Below are 21,262 nucleotides of genomic sequence, written 5' to 3'. Positions count from 1 at the left end.
TAGGGTTGGAAGGCTGGGGGGAGAGAAGCAGGAAGAATGTTAGCTCCTGCAATTACAAACCAAAAAACAGAGTAAATGCATATTAATAATGTATTCAGTTGTAAACTTAGTTTTAAACATTATGCTTATTTCTCTGCATTCATTTGAAGAACTAAGTACTGGAATAACATATTTTTAAGTTCATGTGTACATTTACATGTCATGGACATGACAACACAAAGGACCCAGGCAATCTAGTTAAACTAGAGCTTTACTTCTAATCAAATCCCTGTTAAGGAAAGCTTTCATGCAAGTATGTGAAAAGTGATCCAAAAAGTACTGCAATAAATTGACAGTTATTTATAATTGATACTTAAATAAGTAGACAGCCAAGTAAATGCAATGGCAAAGCATTCACAAAATTGAAACCCTCCTACCCCAACCAGAAAAACCTTAGGAAAACTCAACGAAGAGGCAGATCCCAGCTGGGGGTTGCCACAGGTCAACCAAACATCTTAAGTTTCCCCCGGTTTAGATCACCAGCAGCATTTCCCCAAAAACAGAGACGTTCCAACCCTTCCCAATACTTGTAAGACAGCGTTTTCAGCAGTGATCTATCCTAATCCATCAATTTTGATGTCACAAGGCTAAATAATACTACTGAAAATCTGGCAATGGTATTTAAAGAAGAAAGTCTGGTGAGGAAACTGTAGACTCCGAGGCTCACAGTTAAAAAGCAAAGCATGTGTTGCACCACTCCCTGAAAGACGCTGAATTACTACATGTATTTCATTGAAGAACAAGTTTTGGCACTGAGAACTTCTAGCTGTTGTTTCCTGAAGCTTCGTATCACAGGGAAGTTTAATTTACACTTAAGATCTGCCTGCTCTTCAGTAACTTTAAACCTTCCTCTAACCCCACTACCAGCAACTCTTTGGAAGGCTAAATTTAGTCAAAACTGTTTCTGGGACCCACATAACGTGATTTGGATACAACTTTCAGTCACAATCACTTAGAACGTGGTTCATTTGGCAAATAATCAGTTAAAACAGATCCTACTGAAGCAGTCGGACTTGATATACGGTAGTCCAACCAGCAGAAGGAAGAGGGAAGGCCAGCATGGCAAATCTAGACCAAGAGAAGTACTAATTTGGAATGGGTATTCTCCTCTTCCTTGCAGAACACCACTGCTCTAATGTCTCAGCTTCTGATCGCTCTTCCATGAAGAAAGAGGAAGCAACACCCTGGTGCCTCCTGATAGACTGGCAGGCCAAGTTGAAGTGGAAGAAGATTTCATGTTTTTGTCTTCACGCAACTTGCAGAGACAAGTGAGAGGACCATAGTGAAGGCAGAGGGCTGCAATAGCTGTTAATGAAAAATGTCTATTTCAAAACGAGAGGTTTAGTTACTTCTAGAAAACAGTTAAAAAGTAGGCTTCTCACATTTTGTTAATGAGGTTATCCACGTTCTATTTATTCTGAAGCACAATGGCTTTCTCTGGACATAAAAATACTAACAGTTTATTAGCTTCTATCACATCTTTCTGTGCAGTGGGGTGTACATGCCACAAGCCACTATATGCAAACCTGCAAACAGACTGCATGTATGCAGACATGTAGTACCTCTCCTCCTATACAATGAAACAGGTATAAACCTCAGAAAGGCATGTTTGCATCTAAAATTTTCTCTGCATCAGAATTATTTGTATCGACTTAAAATTCCTGTACAAAGTCCAAATTAATTTTGAAGAAATTTATAGTTAACTATAACAATTAAGAATATCCACTCTATTTTTCAACAATAGTACGGAAGTGTTCCACAACATGCCATATAATTTTTGCTGCCCAAAATCATTACTCAGGCTTACAAGGAACAGTATTACTCAGTACATTTTCATTTTCTTCTTCATACACCTTTTACTATTTACAACCAAAACAGTCCATTAGTCACCACCCCTGAACACTGATGTTAGATTTCTAAAAGTCTCACTTGGAAGAAATGCATGCTGCAAGTCTTACAAACCCGAAACATTCAAGAGGCAAAAGGTATTTGGAGTGTTAGAAAGTCAGAAACTTAAGGGCTAAATGAAGCACTCCCTTTTGTAGGTTTTGCACTGGAAAGCAAACCAACATACAGTGAATGAATACAGAGGGTAAGAAAGCCTCATTACAAAATTACAGAGTATTAAGAGCAATGGAAACCAGAGGCAGTTAATTAGCTTCACTTAACTGATCCTTACAAGCAGACACAACACCTTTTTGAAGGCAGCTAAAGAAAATTCAAAAATATTCAAGGGGCAAAATGCATGGGGTTTTTAATGAAAGTTTAGTTCAACACTTGCTTAGCCATTCTTCTGTCAGATGCGTAGTGGAAACAGGCAGTAAAAAACAGGCTTATGTAGCTAGCAAGGTGAGGATGTGTGCGTAGGAACAAAGCTAGAGAAATTGATCTGGACAAACCTATTCTAGCAGATTTTTGACTGCACTCCAAGCAGTCAGTAGTCCTCCCAAAGATGACTCCATCCTCAACATACAGAGAAGTCAGCTCAGTAGCGACCAACTGGCACCAACAGCTCAAACAAATAGTCACAATGTTCCTTACATCTTTGCATTTAAGCAAAGTAATTACACAAATTGTATTAATAATAGTCTTATTTGTTCAACCTAAGTGGCTTCTACACCTACAAATACTTTGATTTATAAAATGTAAGCCTCCCCATTACTAAAGCACAGGCAGAGGGCCTCAACCTGTCATATGCAGGGCCGTGAACATGCAGTAAGAGTAAATATCACACTGTAGGTGCCTGATTCTCCAGGCACTACTTACAGAGTGTACTGCTAGAACACAGTAAGTCTTTGCATTTTACATGAGAAAATATTAATTGTCCAGTAATAAGAAACTGTGCTGTGCACCACTTTCATTGCTTTAACTGAACTCCTATTCACATACTCAACAGTAGCTTTCAATTTACCGTCTGACCTTATGTTCAACTCATTTGCTCTGCATCAATGGCTTTGTTATTTAAATTACCAGCACAAATTTCAGTGAGAAAAATTATGTACACACTACAGAATTTATACACATTTTTTACAGCATGCTAACAAAAATCATCTTTTATCTGGCAAAACCTTCAGCGCAAAAATAGAACAAATTTCCATTTCTAATTACAGAACCTAGTGTCATGCTGTTATATTACAGTGCAACTTTTGAATAAACATCACCTTAAAATGCAGTGAGTGGCTGACAATAAGCATTACCTAATTTCACTGCTCTGCTTCTAATGAAATTTGGAAGAATACAGTGTCCTTGAATTTGTTTCATTTAAGGCCTGGCCAGAACCAGTTCAGAGCAGGAAATGGATTAAACATTGACTTAATATTTATTATATTTTATAGAACAGGCCTGTGCTTATTACAGGAAGAGAATGCAGTAGCTTCATCACAATGCTAGGTTTCAGGTGCTGACAAAATTCTTCCCCTACAGATCTTTCCCTCCTCCTTTCTCTCCTCTTTTCTGCAGAATGCAAAAACAACTTGATTATTTCTGCATTTATGACGTGCAGAAACTGAGCATGAACAGTTTTTTTCCATCAAATATAGTTTATGATTAGCCTACTAAACATCTATCTCCATAAAAATAGCACAGAGTGTTAAAGTAAGGAAACCTCCTTGCAGTCCAAAAATCTGGATTTATTTAGCTTTACATTCCCATATTAGATTATACAATCCCCTATATTGCGTTATAAAACTCAGCCATAATGGCAGAAATTAGGTCTTCAGCATCAGTCACTTAATCCATGCATGTATAATAATAGTTACAACTCACAAAATTGCCACCCATAATATTTCATTCCCACACTTGGACACAAATTTAAGAAGGTTTGAGCGAAGCATATGTCAGAAATAGGTAAGTCAACCACTGGCTTCAGTTTGGCATGAAAAAATAAATAACTCTAAATGCACGAAAAATAGATGGCATTGATTATTTTAATTCTCATTTAATTCCAGAGAGACAGGCTACACAGAAAATGCTTTTTGAGGCCACCATTCATGAGTCTTAGAAGAAAGCCAGATTATTGCGTACTTAAAAACAGTTATCTTCCAAGCCATTGCAGTCTCAATTCAAAGCCTGCTTAAAGGCTTCTTAATAGATTACCAGCTTGGCAGACTCCAACGCTTGTAAAGGGTAGAAGAGTAAAGTTGTCATGACAGAGCATAATAATTCCACTAATTTGCTCCACTGAGGTCCCAGAGACTTCTTCCTTAAATTAATGATGAGTAGAAAGGACACAGGACTTCTCAATGCTAAAAACCATGGAGAAGCCTTGGCTATCAGCAGAAACTACAATAAGATATACTCCTTAGAGTCTCATCTTAAAACACAATTACACCAACAGCAGAATATTCTCGAAGCAGCTCTTGAGGCAGAAGACGTTTAGCTGGTACTTCAGCTAGCTAGCTAGCATTTCTTGAAGTTCTAGTGGAAACTATTTTTTCATGGCACAAAACCATCAATTTGATTTTAATTAAAATGAAAATATAAGACAGCAAAAATCTTTATATGCAAACAAAACTCACTCACTCATGAGATAATGTCTTTGGAAACTCATAAAGGGCTTGCATTTTTTGCAGAGAGCTCTGAAAGCAGTATGGCAAATCACTCATTAGGCCAATCCCCCCTGCAGTTCCTTTCCCGGTTGTGTTCTTCTATACAAGAACTTTCATAGACAACAAAATAGATGAAACTTTGTATTAGCATAAGCTTGTCTACATACAGCTGTAGGTAATCCTTTATGAAATAAATGCTAGGCCCCTATCTTGCAGACAGATTAGTATGATCAACTGTATTCAAAAGAAGTAGGCTCATTAAGAACAGGAAAACTCTGCCAAAAGACCACATATATACAATTCCATATCTCTAGGATCAGAAAATTAATTGAAGAGTTTTACAAGTTGCTCTAACTCAGAATAACAACTTTCCTTCTTAAAACTGTTGTAACTCCCCCTTTTCCCTCTAATAATCAAATGCTATCTGAAAAAAAAAATTCCATCTATTCAGGAAATAAGGAATACTGATAGAAAAGAAGTTTTATGCAGCTCGCATCTCTCAGAACTCCCTCTCTGTTAAAGTAGTCACAGATCTAAATCAACGTTAATAGAGATTTAGATAGACAACATTAGAATATTGCTATTAATCCACAAAGTATGCCACTTCAAGATCTTACTCCTGGGAGCTAAGACAAACAATGATCCGCATTTTTCAATGCAGGCTTGAGCATACAGTGACATCCTTTGGAGGCTGCAAAGGACTTCTTGCCACTAAGCAGTGTAACTTCTGTTTTTCCTGTGGGACAGCAGTAATCTGTGGTAGGTTACAAACAAACATTCACTGATGGATCAAAATCATTCAAGTTGCAGGAAAAGAAGGGAGTTATCTTTTTCTTTTTTTTTTTTTTTAAAAGGGGTCTTACTACCACTGTGCAACTGTTTTCCTACTTGGTTGTTCTAATTCCAACTGGGAATATATATAAGTGATCTGGATTCTTACTTAAATATTTACTTCTCTTAATTCAGAGATGATAGAAAAAAGAAAAGAGACAGTGAGAAGTGAGAAAGGGATGTCTACATGCCTTTTTATGATTTATAAAGGCAGGACGAATAAGTTTTAGTTCAGCTTTATTTTTAAAAAATGTGCAAGTTCAGGTCTTGTCTCTATGACAACTACAGAACTAGTGGAATGATTCTCCCCCTCTCAAGAGGCTGAAAAACTGAATAATTCAGAGAGGAAGTGATTTTTAGTCAGACTATTTACAACTGTTTAGTTTTGTTAACACCTATTTAAAGCTGATGCCTACGGAACATTTTTGGAGAAAGGATGTCTTGTTTAAGACAAAACTTCTTTCTTTGTTTAATTAAGAGGCAAGAGAAGTTCCAAAGGGACATTTAAACTTTCACTAAGTCTTCAACAAATAAGATAATCAGACAAGATTTGGTATTTGTATGACAGAGATACTTTGAAAAGAAAATAAGCTATCTGAGCGCCATGTAAATCCAGCCCGTTTTAGGCATGCATATTTCCAAAGCAATTGTTTTTCTTGCAAGAAACGAATTCTCTTCTTTCTCCAGTCAGAGCAAGATTCTGCCATTAGAAGTCCTTACTACAACAAAAAGTTTTTATGACTGCAATAAACTACTCTTTCAAACAGTAAACAACAGAGGAAAGGTTAACCTATTTTTCTAGTTATACATCCCTCTGCTGCTTTTTCCAATCTAGAATAAAAACCAATATTATTTCACTCTGTCTAGCACCTGAGAAAGTTTTAGTAGTAATATAATTATTGTAAAATATGAATGTTCTATGCAGGTTAACATGTCTGAGTCTGGTAGGGTCATACAGTTTCGAGCAGAAACAACTGCAGTCCTGCATGAAGAAACTGGCAGATTGTAGAAACGTTTGTGATGTGTAACATACTGCAATGGAGATCTGCCTAAACTCACCACGCAACAGAAAATAGTTCAAGCTTTCAAGCTGTATCTCCAACTACAATGGAAATAGTCTCTGCCAGCCTTCGTTTTCGTAACAGATTTTGCAAGTCTTGCATAGGCTCTCCCATTATAAGGTTTTTAATACTAATTACTGTGCTTAGCAATTGTATTAGTACCGTTTTAAAGTTGAAAGCATTTAGTAATTTGAAATAAGGGTTGCAAACCACCAACTTCAAAAATGCCATTTGTAGAAGGATGGCTACTTCCAGTAGCTAAACTAATAACTTTAAAACTCAGCTAAAACATACTACACAAAGCATATTTGCCTTGCAGACTTTTAGAAAGCACACTGAACTTAATAGGTGGTTTTAAACCCCAGAATGTGAGAGAGTTACTGTCCAAGTCTACCAGTAAGCTTCACTGACATAACTGCAGTTCTCCCATCCCCTCCCATATACTCACCATATCTGTGCTAACACCGGTTGAGGTAACCCAGATTGAAAAAAAAAGTTTCTAGCTTGATCACCTATAAAATAAATAGGACATCATTTCAGAAAATCCTGAAAATACACCTAAGAGGAACGAGGATATCATGAGTCAAAAGCATCTAAAACAGGAGCAACAGTAAAACCATAAATACTTAATGCTACAGTATGATATTTAAGCTTACTTTGTCACTTGCAAACCTACCAGATACGTCCAACAGGCACATACTGTTTAAATCTGCAACAATCAGCACCACAAGAAGCCAACTGGGGATAAACATTTAGGGCAATGGGAAACTCATGGTTCACAGTCCCTAATCTGTGTTAATGGCTCTCTTTGCAGGAATCGTATGCCTTGTGAGAACAAGAAAATTTTTTCTTCCAGAGAAAGTATCAGTATAGACTCTACCTTAGATTTTTTGGAAGTACAATGCCAGTCAGCTAGCACAAACTAAAGTAAGTGGTCTTTACCCTGATGTGAGCCTGATAAGCCACCATAAAGAAAGCAATGGTATATTTCAAAGTAACTTTCCAACTATCAATTAAAAGTAAGGATAGCAAAACAATTACAGGATTAGGCACTTGGAAATGTTGTGGCCTATAAAGGAAAACTGTAAACAGACTAGAAATAGCACTAAATATCAAAGGAGGTCAATAAAAGCAGTAGTATTTTGTACCATATCTGTCATGTAACAGGAGCAGAAGCAATGAAATTGTATTCTTGGAGGTATGTATTGCTGTGACGGGACCGCTAAGAATCCAATTCGGATTTCACACTCTGGAAATCCTCTTGGATGGATCAGACAGCAAGAAAGGTAAAACACTTCTATACCTTTCATTTTGATTGAGCATCAGAGATAGCACTAAAGAAAGTTAAATGCAACAAAACAAACTAGCAAAAAAGTAGGCATCCTGTTGCCTTTAAAACCAAGGCAAATTAGTGGTGCTCAACAAAAATTTAGTAGGATCACTGCAATTCCTTTACTTGCAGCTTTGCTTCCCACAACTTAAATCAGTCTTGCCATTTAGATTTTTTAAAGAGGTCATCCACAATGATTTCACTATTTTAAACAACATTTCTGAAAGTTTTCAGGTAAATTGATACATCATTATTTAAACAGACTTTTTAATCTATCAGCATGTTAGCATGGTGGGTTCACCCAGGAGCGGAAACTAAGCACCTAGCCACTCACTCACTCCCCTCCCCCCAGCAGGGTGGGTAAGAGAACAGGGAGAGCAAAAGTGAGAAAACTTAGAAAACTCATTGGTTGCGATAAAGACAGTTTGATAAGTGAAAGAGCACGGGGCGGGGTGATACAAAGGTAATCACTCACCACCGCCCTCAAGCTCAGTCTCTGAGCAATGGCTACCCTGGAAGACAACTGCCCCTGGGCTGCCCAGTTTTTGCTGAGCATGGTGATATGGGAGAGAGGCTTTGCAAAAACTCTGTTCAGCCATAGCCAAAACATTGATGTGTTAGCAACACTGCTTTAGTCACAAATCCAAGACACAGCACCACACAGGCTGCAATGAAGAAAGTTAACTCCATCTCAGCCAGACTCAGTACAGTGAGTTAATTTACTGAGCTCATTAAAAGCGCTATATGTATTACCAGGCATCAGGGCGATTCCACATCCTGAATTCTAACTCTAGAGTTTGTAAGTATCAGATGGCTCTACACAATAGAACTGCTCCACAGAGCCACAATTATTTTAATCCTACTTACAGAAAAATCAAGTGACATAAACCAGGTGGTAAATAGCTGGTAAATATCAGAAATATATCAGAAAAATATCAGAAAAGATGGGTTGATGTGGTAAGGCAGATGAAAAATGGAATATAAAATGAGTAATATCTGTTCAATTCTTTTTTTATTTTTATGCCCAAATGTCTCCCACGCAACTCTGTGGACATTTAGGCTCATTAGTTAAGATTTAATGAAATGAAATTAGAACTACTGCATTACCAGTGATAAATCCAGATGTTGGTTTCAGACTATGGAACTGTTGATCATGTTTAGCTCTCTCCTCCACAGTAATAGCCCAGATATCCAGGTTGCCTAGTTAAAAAAAAAAAAGGAGAAATAAAATTAAGAAACATTATCTAAAAGCTACACTATTTTTATTTCTGAGTGTAATAATATCATATCATACCAGACCTCTGAAAACAACATACATACAGAAGCCGTTCACCCAAAGCCTACAGCTGAAAGCTCCATGAAGCCTTAAATAGCCAGTTAGGACTTACGAACTTACGAGAACTAACTGTTACCAAATTAAGATGACTGCCGTGTACTGATTCACTTATCTGGCTCAGATGAATCTTAAGTTACAAGCAGGATACTCAAAGCACAATCAAACTTATGAACAGACTATTAGAAGACAACATCAGCATATCAGAGGATATAGTGCAGAAAGTTCATAACATTAGATATTTAGGAGGTGGGAGGTCATTTGCCTCTCAAAGCACATACATCTGAAATGCAATTCAAGTTCTTTTAATTGAAAAGGTACCTCAAATCATCAGTGTGTACTATGCGGATTTTACCATTTTAAGATAAAAAGTCTCCGTAAGTGCCTAGGAAAAGTGTGATTCAACTAGACAGTAAACACTTTTCACAGGCAACAATAGCACAGGAGAGCATGCTCCTCATTCTCCTGAGAATGAGAAATGGGAGCAAGAATAAGTTACACAGACCAGATTCTTCACACCATGCTCAAAATTTGGAGGTGGATGGTTTACGTTGAGACTTAGTACCCTTTTCCAATGCCATGCTTCCACAATGCTTTCTCCAGTTCTACCTCCATTTCTGCAGCACTTCCTCTCCTCTCTTCTCTTCCAGACATTTCACTTTCATCCTTCAAATCATTTGTACAAAGAGCAAACATATCTCACCTTCCACTTGAGACCTCCAATAAACTCTCTAACACTGTGTTTCAGGTTTGTCTCACCAATTTCTAAGCAGTAAAGCATCAAGATTTCAACATCCACAGAAGTACATTACGCTGGTTCACCTACCTCCTACTGTATAGGAACGTAATGATACAAAGGCATCTAAGTTAAAGTAATCACCGCTTTATTGAAGTAATATTAAAAGATAAAATGCAGACTTGTAGAAAAATGAAGAGGAGACCTAGCATTTGTTCTGTCTCAGCACTAAATTCTCAGAGATTAAATTTCAGGTAATAAGGTCCACAAATATTTACAGCAAGTATTTCAAAACGCTTGCAGGCTGAGGCAGAATCAGACTCAGCAGTTATAAAGAACATGAGAGTTTCCTGCCTCCTGAATTTCTTGTACTTAAAATCTACTTTCGTGTGGCAAAATGTACTTTGGAGAGAAAAGGAAATGGGCAAGCGGAAGAAAAACATTCACAGAATAGATTTCATTAATGAAAGAAAATCTACACTCTTGGTAAAAAATTATCATCTCAGTTTTAGGTAACCTATGTATTTCTAAAAGCAGACAGGCTAATAATATCTAATTCAAAGAAAGGAAGTTTTAAGATTAGTCCAAAAATCCCAGAATTTTAGTGATTAAGCTCACAGAGGCACTGTAAACAGATTTCATAGCTGTGCTCCCTGTGGGGATGAAACAGGACTCTTCTTTGGATATGAACATCCCAAAACACAATAGTTCAAGTAAGCAATTATCTTCCCCATCTTCTCATGAACTCCTGACAGGAAGAAAGGAATGGTTAAGACTTTATGACCAATATGCAGACTAGGCCAACTAGTCTAGGTCAACTAGGAGCATATTAACATCTCCTTGTATTGGGAACACAACTACTCCGGCCTAAGATCCTAAGGCTGGATGTGGTAGTTTACACAAAGAGAGAGAATTTCTTAAATATAATGTGGCAACAAACCCAAACCAATATGAAACTTCCAATGACTCGCTGGCTTGCTCTGTATTAATTTGAGGTACGTATGACTCCAGTACCAAAAAACAAAACAAACCAAACAAAAAAACACCACCACCACCACAAAAACCACTGAACCCAAAAAAACACAACAATAAAAAAACCCTAGCTTTTCCTATCCTTCCACAAAGAAGGCAATAAAACCTAGAACTAAAAACTCCTATGGCATGAGGTAATTAAAAATGTATTCTATTAACTATTTTAAAACACAATTTGCTGAATTCCTCTCTGGAGTCCCTGTAACTAGAACAAATGATTGTCAATATTTACTCTTCCAGATGGAGATTTGGTTGGTATTGAAACAGTAGATCTCCTTTGTGGGACATGAACATCAAAAGAACCACCCTTAAACCAAGCAAGCCTAGTAGGCTCTTCAGTTAGAAAAGTATGAATGGCATCTCTGGCATTACCTCGTTTCCATCTTTTGTTATTTGAGGAAACAATAAGACCTACAGGAGGCCATGAAGCAGGGTCTTACCCAACACCAAGAAATCATTCATGGCTTCAGATCCTGGATGTCAACACAGAGGTTGTGGGGCTTTTCAGTATGTTTGAATACAAAGGAGGTAGTCACCAAACCACAAAATTGACTCATAAGCAAGCTATTCTTCAATGCAGCAGCAAGCCCTCTAACCATCTTTTCTTTTACATGGCTTAGCAGTCACCTCATCTGCAAAAGTTAAGCATTGGGCTCTGATACATGAAATGGGCATTTTCTTCTCCTGGAAAAATCGACAGAAGGTCAAGCATACCACATTCTTCCCAACAATTATAAAAATCCTACCATGCCTTTTTTTTTTTATTAATCATCCTTAAAATGTGCAGTGTTCTGGAATATCAATGAGTCACCCCAATTTAAACAGTGGGTGTTGTGCTCTTTCCATACACATTTCCCAAGCTGACTTGAAAGATTCTTTAAAAAGAAAGGAAGTGAAATAAAAACAAAAACATCATTACTGCTATTCACAAGCAGAAGGGTACCAGACATTGCACATTTGGAGTGAGGGCTCTCCCAAGATTGAGACCGCATAAATCTTCTCCTCTGCATCTCGTTTCACAACTACAGGTTAGAGGAAACATTGCGTTCTCAAAAGAATTATATATTTCCCCATAAAAATTGGAATTTTCTTTACACCATTTGTTTCCTTTTACAACAATCTTAGACTTCTGCTGTCATTCTTCTACAAGGGGGTACAATGCTACTTGGTAGACTTGGTTCAAGTATGAATGTCATAACAAATTTCCCTCATACTACATTACAAAAAGATGCTCCAGAAACTACGTTAGCCACGTGCTTATTTCAACTTCCTTGTTTTAGAGCAGTCAGATGAGAAAAGTTGTTTGAGAAGAAGTAATGAATTCCTTCCTTCCTAAAGCCATGTACTAGAATTAACAGGATCCTGGAAAACATATGCAAGATCAAATGGGAATATAAGAAGTTGAAAAAAGAAAACTGCTATCCATCTGTAACTCAAAGAACTCTCTGAAGATGGCAGAGGAGAACGCTTTGAAGACAAGATTGCCATTAAGAACGTATGTACGTGTTTAAATACGGGTGCATGCAAAGCACAGCCCTAACTCTAAACAAAAGGAAATACTTCAGTCTGAACAAGCAGATTTCGTTCACATCATGACTTTTCTTAGATTGTGAAAATTAAGGTGAAATGAAGTTTTTCACAATTTTTTATATGATCTGAAAGGGTATCCTACGTGAAACTGTCCAGTGAGTTTATTTGATCAAATCTTTTGGCAGCCAGTTTCACTCCTAAACTGAGAGAGTCTGTCAGCAAGCAAGATTTAATTCCAGAGGGCTGGACTTAAAGATAACTGAGGCAATGAATGGCAGCTTCCAGTTATAGGTTTGTTCTAGCTACCACATGCCAAGAGATGCTTCTTCTATTGTGCTTCTCCGACTTTTTCAGACTAGCAGAGACTGCATCCAGTCAACTGCGTTTAACAAGAACTGGGTTTCTCTTAACAACATACTCTAAGTAACATGCATTCTTCCTGAAGTCTCACACTGAAACATTAACACTGGATACAAATTTAGTTCCTAGCTATATCCAATGCCAAAAACTAGTCTTCCATACATATTTATGTACATATACTCACACACACTTTCATGTGTGCATGCATATTTTTATGTATATACAGAACACTTTACACAGAATATGTTTCCTCTTTACACAGAACCATATAGGTTGGAAAAGACCTTTAAGATCATCAAAAGATCAACCAAAAACCTAACACTGCCAGTCCACCACTAAGCCATTTGCCTAAGCACCACATCTACACATCTTTTAAATACCTCCAGGGATGGTGACTCAACCACTTCCCTGGGCAGCCTGTTCCAGTGCTTGACAACCCTTTCCGCAAAGGAATTTTTCCTGATTTCCAGTCTAAACCTCCCCTGGCACAACTTGAAGCCGTTTCTTCTCATCCTATCACCAGTAGCTTGGAAGAAGAGACTGACACCCACCTCACTACAACCTCCTTTCAGTCACAGATTGTGATATGGTCTCCCCTCAGCCTCTTCTTCTCCAGGCTAAACAACCCCAGCTCCCTCAGCCGCTCCTCATAAGATTTGTGCTCCAGACCCTTCACCAGCTTCATTGGTCTTCTCTGGACACGCTCCAGCAACTCAATGTCTTTCTTGTAGTGAGGGGCCCAAAACTGAACAAAGGATTCAAGGTGGGGCCTCACCAGTGCCAAGTACAGGCGCATGATCACTGCCCTGCTCCTGCTGGCCACACTAGTCCCAATACAAGCCAGGATGCTGTTGGCCTTCTTGGCCACCTGGGCACACTGCTGGCTCATATGTACATATACATATATACGTATACACAAACATACGTATACACACAAGAATCATATCTGCATCTTGAGAGAAAAGCCCTTAACAGATGCAACATTTAAGTGGAACCTAACTGGTTACTAGTTGTCAGCACTGAAATTTATCTTTTTAATGTTTCTCCAGATCAGCTGCAGAAATGGGCTCAAAAATATGTTTCATGTGAACAGCAAAAAGTAATGTCTCTATTGCACTACCAGGAATCTCCCTGGGTTTTTCAAAAAGACTTAAGTTCAAGATGCTATACTTTCCCCTGATATAAATGGAGAGCTAAAAACATGCAGCACCTTTGTTCTAATCTAATCATGGGTTATGAGATGATAAGGAAAAGAAATTTGAAGTGATAACATCCAAAGGCATGTGCTGTACTTTTCAGCAATGAAAAAGTCCAGGAATCCTCAAAGAAAAAGCATATCCACTTCTTAGCCACAACTAATGCTTATAAAGTGAGAATTCATAATATTTAAATCGCAGTTTAGAGTTTCCTCTGAAAAAATATTTTAAAATCAGGCAGGACTGAGTAAGGAAGCTTAAGACAGGCAAATGAAACAGGGTAACTGCAGAACGAGACTATGCCCTACTGCCAGTGGCTGAGTGGCCTGGATCTGCCTGCAATCAGACTGTAGGACTGTAATGGATCAATGCACAGAAGGGATATAGCCATAGCACAGCTTTTCTGTTTGACTCTTCCACAATGCCTCTGCAGTATTTCATGTGTGTATTCTAACAGGTCTGCAAAAACATCACAAATCAGAAACTGTCATCTCAGAAAGATACAGTATCCATAAACACTATCCATACAGAACATATTTGGAAAGCAACACAGTCATGCAGAATTTTTGCATAAAAGAATCGTTCAGAATACACTATAAACAACTTACCCCCAAAAGGTGTTGGAAACTGAGCCATGGTTCTGTCACTTTGAACTTGTTAATAGATGCCTGAAAAAGAAAATAAAAACCCAATAGGTAAAAGTTACAGTATCTTCCATTTTAAATGTTTTCTGTACTGCCATATAATCAATTAGTACAGCAAAATAGAGGCAATGAAAAAGTAGGATCATATAAATATTACCTGCAAGAACTGTTACTTACAAGAGAACTAAATCTCATTTCTTGCACTATCCTATGCATCCATGAGTGTGTTTTCATACTAGCAAGCAGCCACATTTCAGTTCTGTTTCAAGAACGTCCTCAAAAACAGTCTTCATTTATAAATAATCCGTGATGCAGTAAAGAACAGAGTTAAGTCAGCCACAACGGACAAGATCTCAGTGACACTGTTCAAGGCTGCATTACTTTACCGGGTGTTACAGCTCTGCTCCTACTTAAGACCAAAATTGGCTCTATTTCCAACCGTTGAAAACATACAACACTAGCAATCTGTTTTTTATTCCTGACAGAAAAATTCATGCAATGCACTGTCTTGCCTAGAGTTCCTTTGTTTCAAAGTACATTAAAGAAAGAAACTCAATTTCAAGACTGCTTTACCCCCTGACTGCTTTAGCCTACAAATTTAACAAGCACATCTGAATGAAAAAAAGTGCTAAAGGTGACATCACAAGCAAAAATACATTAGTTGATAGGACATACTCTTAAGTTAACACTGCTTGCTTTTCAAGTAAAAGCAATCTACACAGTCTAGAAACTTAATCTTTAAAGAAAAAAGGAAAAACATTTTTCTTACTCCACACAAAGACTGACATGAACTGCCTGAGTCAAGAGGACAATAGCTAGCAACAGAGCCACAAAACAATGAAAAAGCAGCCTCTTGTCCTACTAGATTCCATGCATGTTTTCCAGGCAACAGGAGAAAAAGCAAAAGGAAACAGAATCAGAAGGAGAATAATTTAAACTGCTTGAACAGCAGCAGAAATTTATCAATATCACTAAGAAAAGGCATTAACGTGCATCAACAATTTCCTTTTGTCTGAATTTCTTGTTTGCTCCCCTCCCCATCCCCACTTCACACTTCCCAAATACTCTTCTGGCTTCCAACTTGGGAACCTACTATATATACACTCCACAGATGTCACTGCCGAAAACCCCACAGCACTTTGTAAGCCAGTCTCTCCATCAGTTGTAATTTAGAGAACTATGAAAAACACTGAATTTTTTTCTCATAATTTGGCAGAGCAACTAAGCATGGTACATGACTCAGAAATCTGCTTCCAAATGCCAGGTAACACAGCTGATATTAACTGCATGCACAGCAAGCCTCATCTCGAAAGTTTAAAGTCACATGCGTACTGATACAGTGTTTTCAGAATAACCTATCTTAGTAGTATGGCTCATTCAAAATCATTTCTCCGGTGCTAGAAGATCAGCATTTGAATCTTTGCTTAGGTTCTATTATGTACACCGTTGCAGGCAAGACCTCTGTTATGCTTCTGTTTTTTAAAACTGCAAGCAAACCCGGGGTGGGGGGGCACGGGGAAGAAGCGTTTTCTGAACTTCCACACATGTACTATTGAATCTTACAGCACAGGCAGTTTTCACACTTGAGTGTTAAAAAGATAACTGGAGAGAGACCAACAGAGGACAGAATCTCTTCCTACTTCATTTTTCCCAGAGTATACAGAAGGACAGGAAAAAACACTTAGGGCAGCAACAGGGAGGAACAGAGACTTGCAAAGGAGAACTAGAGAGCGGGTTGGGAAGGAGAGGCGGTGGTGTTTATTTTGTTGTTTTGGTTTGGTGTTTTTTTTGCAAGCTAAGAAAACTTAAATATTGTAAATACTGGCACGTAGGAGTATATGAAAGGATTGAAAATGTTTAGCTACTTAAGGGAAGATACTCCTCCACAGCTTACTAGTACTCCAGAGGAATTGGTAATTCATTCATCCTTTATCTTGAACATATCAGAAAGGGGGAAGGAGTGGGAAGTCTCAAGACTAGCCCTATGCTGGATGCCAAATCAAGCATATACACAATTCTAAAGAGCTTGTGGAGAGAGGGGAAAAAAAAAAAAGAAAAAAATATAAGCTAGCAGTAAGCAGATTAAATACTGATGGGTAAAATGGAGAAAAGGAGCAGAAAACTATGTTTAGACTTGGGAGACTGAAAAACAAAATAAAACGGACTGCATACATACAATAGGAAGCAGACAGAGGGAGAGAAAAATCAACATACTCCAACAAGAGGGTAATTAAGTTTGCTGTTTACTGCCAATGTAACACCCAAGCTGACACAGGGGCCCTAAATCTACAGGAATTAAACTTTGCAACTGTGGATAGTTGATTCCAACAGCTATGGGTTTGTTATAAAGGAAAATGAAGGTTAGAAGAGATCAGGAATTTCACAGCATGCCAGTACTGACTCCGTAGCTTTTTGTTTAAGTATCAAAGAGCTGGAGAACCTGCTCTGGAGGAAAGAACTAAGTAGTTAGGTCTTTCCTCCCTTGAGAAGAGAAGGCTCAGAGGGAACCTCATGACAGTAGTCCAGGACTTCAATGGCAGCTACCAAGAGGGCAAAGGCTTTCTCTTCATGAGGAGCAACATGGAGAAGACAAGGTGCAGTGGGTGCAAGTTGCACCATGAGAGGTTTCATCCCAATATAAGAAAGAAATTTTTTACAGTGAGATCAACCAACCACTGGAACAACACACACACCCCCACCCCACCCCCCCCGGGGTATGGTAGAGTCCCCATCCCCAGAGGTTTTCAATATGCGGTTGGACAGGGTGCTAGATAATCTCATCTAGGCTCCCTCTCCCACCAAAGGTTGGACCAGATGATCTTTCAAAGCTCATTCTGACCCGGGCTGTTCTATGATTCTACTTTTTGGGTTAAAGATCTCTGGGATAGGGACCAGGTTTTATTTATGTGAAAAACATCTGGCACAGTCATTATACCATAAATTTATCATATATTGGTAAATTGTTGTAATGGAAATACAAGCACTAACATTTCAATCTACAATGTTATTTTGAAATAGTACCAAGTTGTTCTAGACCTGCATTCCTCATACCCTGATCTCTACCTGTTCCACAACAGCATTAAGTCCTCTGCCTTCCTTGCTCCTCCCGACACCCCCAACAAGAAAACGCATCGTGGGACAGAACAAAAATTATGTAGGAACCAAATGACCAGAAACCTGACAGAAAAACAATGGGTAAACTGAGCTCTGTGCCATTCTCTTCAGGAACACAGTAATTTCTCTCCAACTAACTACTGATATTTGTACTTGTAGGAACTTAGATCTCTCAGCAAGTCAGTACCCACATCAACCAGACTGCACGCCCTTTCCCCACAAAGGTCTGTGCAGCACCAGAATGTGCCTGTGTTCTCAGGTCAGTGAAAGCAACATAATGAACAAATGTTCCAGTAGATCAATAATTGGCAAATGCACACAAGACATTATACACATCTGCTCTCTGTAATTCTGTTCTGCTGAGAATTATTGTACTATGTTGTTACCAGCAGGCAGAAAGGGGGCTGGTTGTCAGCACTGTCCCAGTTTCACTCAACATCTACTGTGTTCCGGGTTTTACCCCTGTCACTTGGGAGGTGGAAAGCCCATGAAGTCTGGGAGTGAGAATTTCAAGGAAGGAAAGTGGGGAGGGTGTTATCTCTCAAAAAATAATGGTTTCAGTAAGACCAGATAAGCCTACATTTTTCAGTCTGAAGACCAATGCTATTTCTCAGAGCCAAGGAGATGGACAATATTTGGAGGGAGGTTCTCAGCCCTGACTGTCTTCCACTGTGGCAATCCCACTGGAATACATACAATCCTCCCATCCATGACCTCCCAGGTACTTCAGAGGACAATGAGGCTTTCCCTATACCTGAGCCTAGGGGATGATGAAACGTCATACTGACACACAGACATAAAGTATAGAACAAACATCAGGACCAAGGCATTCAGACAGACATAAATTTCACATTCCGTACGTTAGAACTTTCATAATAGGCACAATTATTTTTATATACACAGGAAGTACTAAAACATACATTCAAAATGCATAGGTTAGTTTATGAGAAAAATTTGCTTGCACCCAGCTCTGAGCAAGGGAGACAAGGAAATGCCCAGCCATCTAATCTACTAGTGTTCTCTTCTAACTTATACTATTCTAGATAAAATATTTCTGGTTTTATTTCCCATTCCTCACTCCAAATAATTTACTCTCTTCTCATAAACTAGTAAGTACTCTTTTATATAAACAATAAATCCTCTTTTAACATTCTGCTCCTCCTTAAACCTAAAGGAGAGCTTTCTAGACTAAATGTTATTCATATAAAGGTAAAATTTAATTTATAGAGACCAACTGCAGACATACATAAGCACAGATCATATCTAAATTTAAGTACTGATGTCTTACCTAAGCTTTTACCTTGAAAAAATGATCAGGTTGAAAACAAGTACATTAACACCACATCTGCATAAAAGTCAGACATGTATGAAAATTCCTTCCACTGAGAATTATAGCCTTCTATAATGGCGTGACTGGCTGGGTAGATGAAAAGAGAGCAGTGGATGTTGTTTACCTCAACTTCAGCAAGGCTTTTGACACTGTCTCCAATAGCATCCTCACAGGTAAGCTTGGGTTAGATGGGTGGGCAATGAGGTGGATTGAGAACGGGCTGAATGGCAGAGCTCAGAGGGTCATGACCAACAGGGCAGAGCCTGGTTGGAGGCCTTTCACTAGCAGTGTTCCCCAGGGGTCTGTGCTGGGTCCAGTCCTGTTCAACATAGTCATCAGTGACCTGGACGAAGAGACAGAGTGTACCCTCAGCAAGTTGGCTGATGATACAATACTGGGAGGAGAGGCTGATACACCAGAAGGCTGTGCTGCCATTCAGTGAGACCTGGGCAGGCTGGAGAGCTGCACCGAGGGGAACCTGATGAAATTCAACAAGAGCAAGTGCAAGGTCCTGCACCTGGGGAGGAACAACCCCATGCACCCGTACAGGCTGGGAGCTGACCTGCTGGAAAGCGGCTCTGTTGAGAAGGACCTGGGAGTGCTGGTGGACAACAATCTGACCCTGAGCCAGCAATGTGCCCTTGTGGCCAAGAAGGCCAACGGTATCCGGGCTGCATTAAAAGGAGCGTGGCCAGCAGATCGAGGGAGTTTATCCTCCCCTTCTACTCTGCCCTAGTGAGACTGCATTTGGAGTACTATGTCCAGTTTTGTGCCCCCCAGTTTAAGAAGGATGCAGAACTGCTTGAGCAAGTCCAGCAGAGAGCTACCAAAATGATCAGTGGGCTGGAGCACCTCTGTTATGAGGAAAGGCTGAGAGACCTGGGTTTGTTTAGCCTGGAGAAGAGAAGACTGAGGGGGGATTTCACCAATACCTATAAATACCTAAAGGGTGGGTGTCAGGACGATGGGACTAGGCTCTTTTCAATAGTGCCCAATGACAGGACAAGGGGCAATGGGCGCAAGTTGGCACACAGGAAGTTCCACCTAAACATGAGGAAAAAACATCTTTCCTGTGAGCGTGACAGAGCAGTGGAACAGGCTTCCCCGGGAGGTTGTGGAGTCTCCTTCCCTGGAGACATTCAAAACCCACCTGGATGCGGTGCTGTGCCCCCTGCTCTCAGTGTGCCTGCTCAAGCAGGGGGGTTGGACAAGATGATCTCTGGAGGTACCTGGCAACCCCTACCATTCTGTGACTATGTATGGACTTCAAGAATGTGGCTCAAAACTTTATTATAGTTTCTGTTTAAAGTTGTCTGTCTTCTTCTAAGGACACATTTTCATAGAAAACTGTAATAAAGCCACAGGAGGTATAAAGTAAGAGCGATCTAGCTATTTCAGTGCTATGTGTCTTTATATAGACAAGTTTTACATAAAAAATAATATTTTTTTTTGTTAAAAATGCATCACAGCATTCTATTCCTAAATAATCATTCACAAGATAATTTGGGCAGACAATTCAAGAAGTAATTCCTGAGGCAACTTATCAGTCACCTTCTTCCTCCCACAGGAAAAAAAGAAACAAAACCAACCAGATAAAAAACCCACATCCTTCTCAAGCATTCCAAATTATGACAAAATACCCCCATGTCATGTGAGAGTATCACAGACTGACAGCAAGTTTTGGTGTTTTCCCATGTTACGTGGGAAAGTCTTTAGACTACTATTAATAAAAAGGAGTGATAGTTTCAGCAAACCCTGGTCATTTTAGATAAGTATTGGAAAACAGAACCAGTTTGAGACATTCATGCAATTTGATGCTTGCTCTTTTGAGATCAGATCATTAATACAGTTACAGTTATTAGTTTTAAACTTTTCAGAGTTTCTACTCTTTACAGGAATGACTTCTAACTGTAAAAACCCTCACAAATGTTAAACTTCTGTTTCCTGAATGTTTTGCCAAGGACCCAAATGAGATTAACAAAGCTAGTCACCATTGCAAATGCTTTTCAGTTCCTGTGGCAATTATCAAACTGATGAGAAGGTCTCTTCTGTATTCATGGTATCTGTCTTCTGCTATGGGGAGAGGATAACGTGACCACAAAGGAAGAAAAATTACTATAAACCCACAAAGCAGGCAACAGGTGTAGTGGCAAGGCACTCTTTTCTGCACTCTAAGTCA

General features: G+C 39.0%; 1 protein-coding gene across 6 annotated transcripts in view; it reads right to left on the bottom strand.

Annotated features, from left to right (window-relative positions):
* Positions 1 to 21,262, bottom strand: part of ITSN1 (intersectin 1) — a 153,508-nt gene that overhangs the window by 103,717 nt on the left and 28,529 nt on the right. For all 6 annotated transcript variants that reach the window (XM_064471109.1, XM_064471099.1, XM_064471092.1 and 3 more), the window contains exons 2-4: positions 14,604 to 14,663; positions 8,916 to 9,008; positions 6,927 to 6,990 (exon numbers count right to left, since the gene is read on the bottom strand). In XM_064471109.1, coding sequence (XP_064327179.1) covers positions 6,927 to 6,990; positions 8,916 to 9,008; positions 14,604 to 14,631 — 185 coding nt within the window. In that variant the 5' untranslated portion in view covers positions 14,632 to 14,663. The remainder of the gene's footprint in view (positions 1 to 6,926; positions 6,991 to 8,915; positions 9,009 to 14,603; positions 14,664 to 21,262) is intronic.

This window comes from Phalacrocorax carbo, chromosome 1 (assembly GCF_963921805.1).
Source record: "Phalacrocorax carbo chromosome 1, bPhaCar2.1, whole genome shotgun sequence".
Classification (NCBI taxonomy): domain Eukaryota; kingdom Metazoa; phylum Chordata; class Aves; order Suliformes; family Phalacrocoracidae; genus Phalacrocorax; species Phalacrocorax carbo.
Note: the sequence above shows the minus strand (reverse complement) of the source record. Positions and strands in the feature narration are given on the sequence as shown.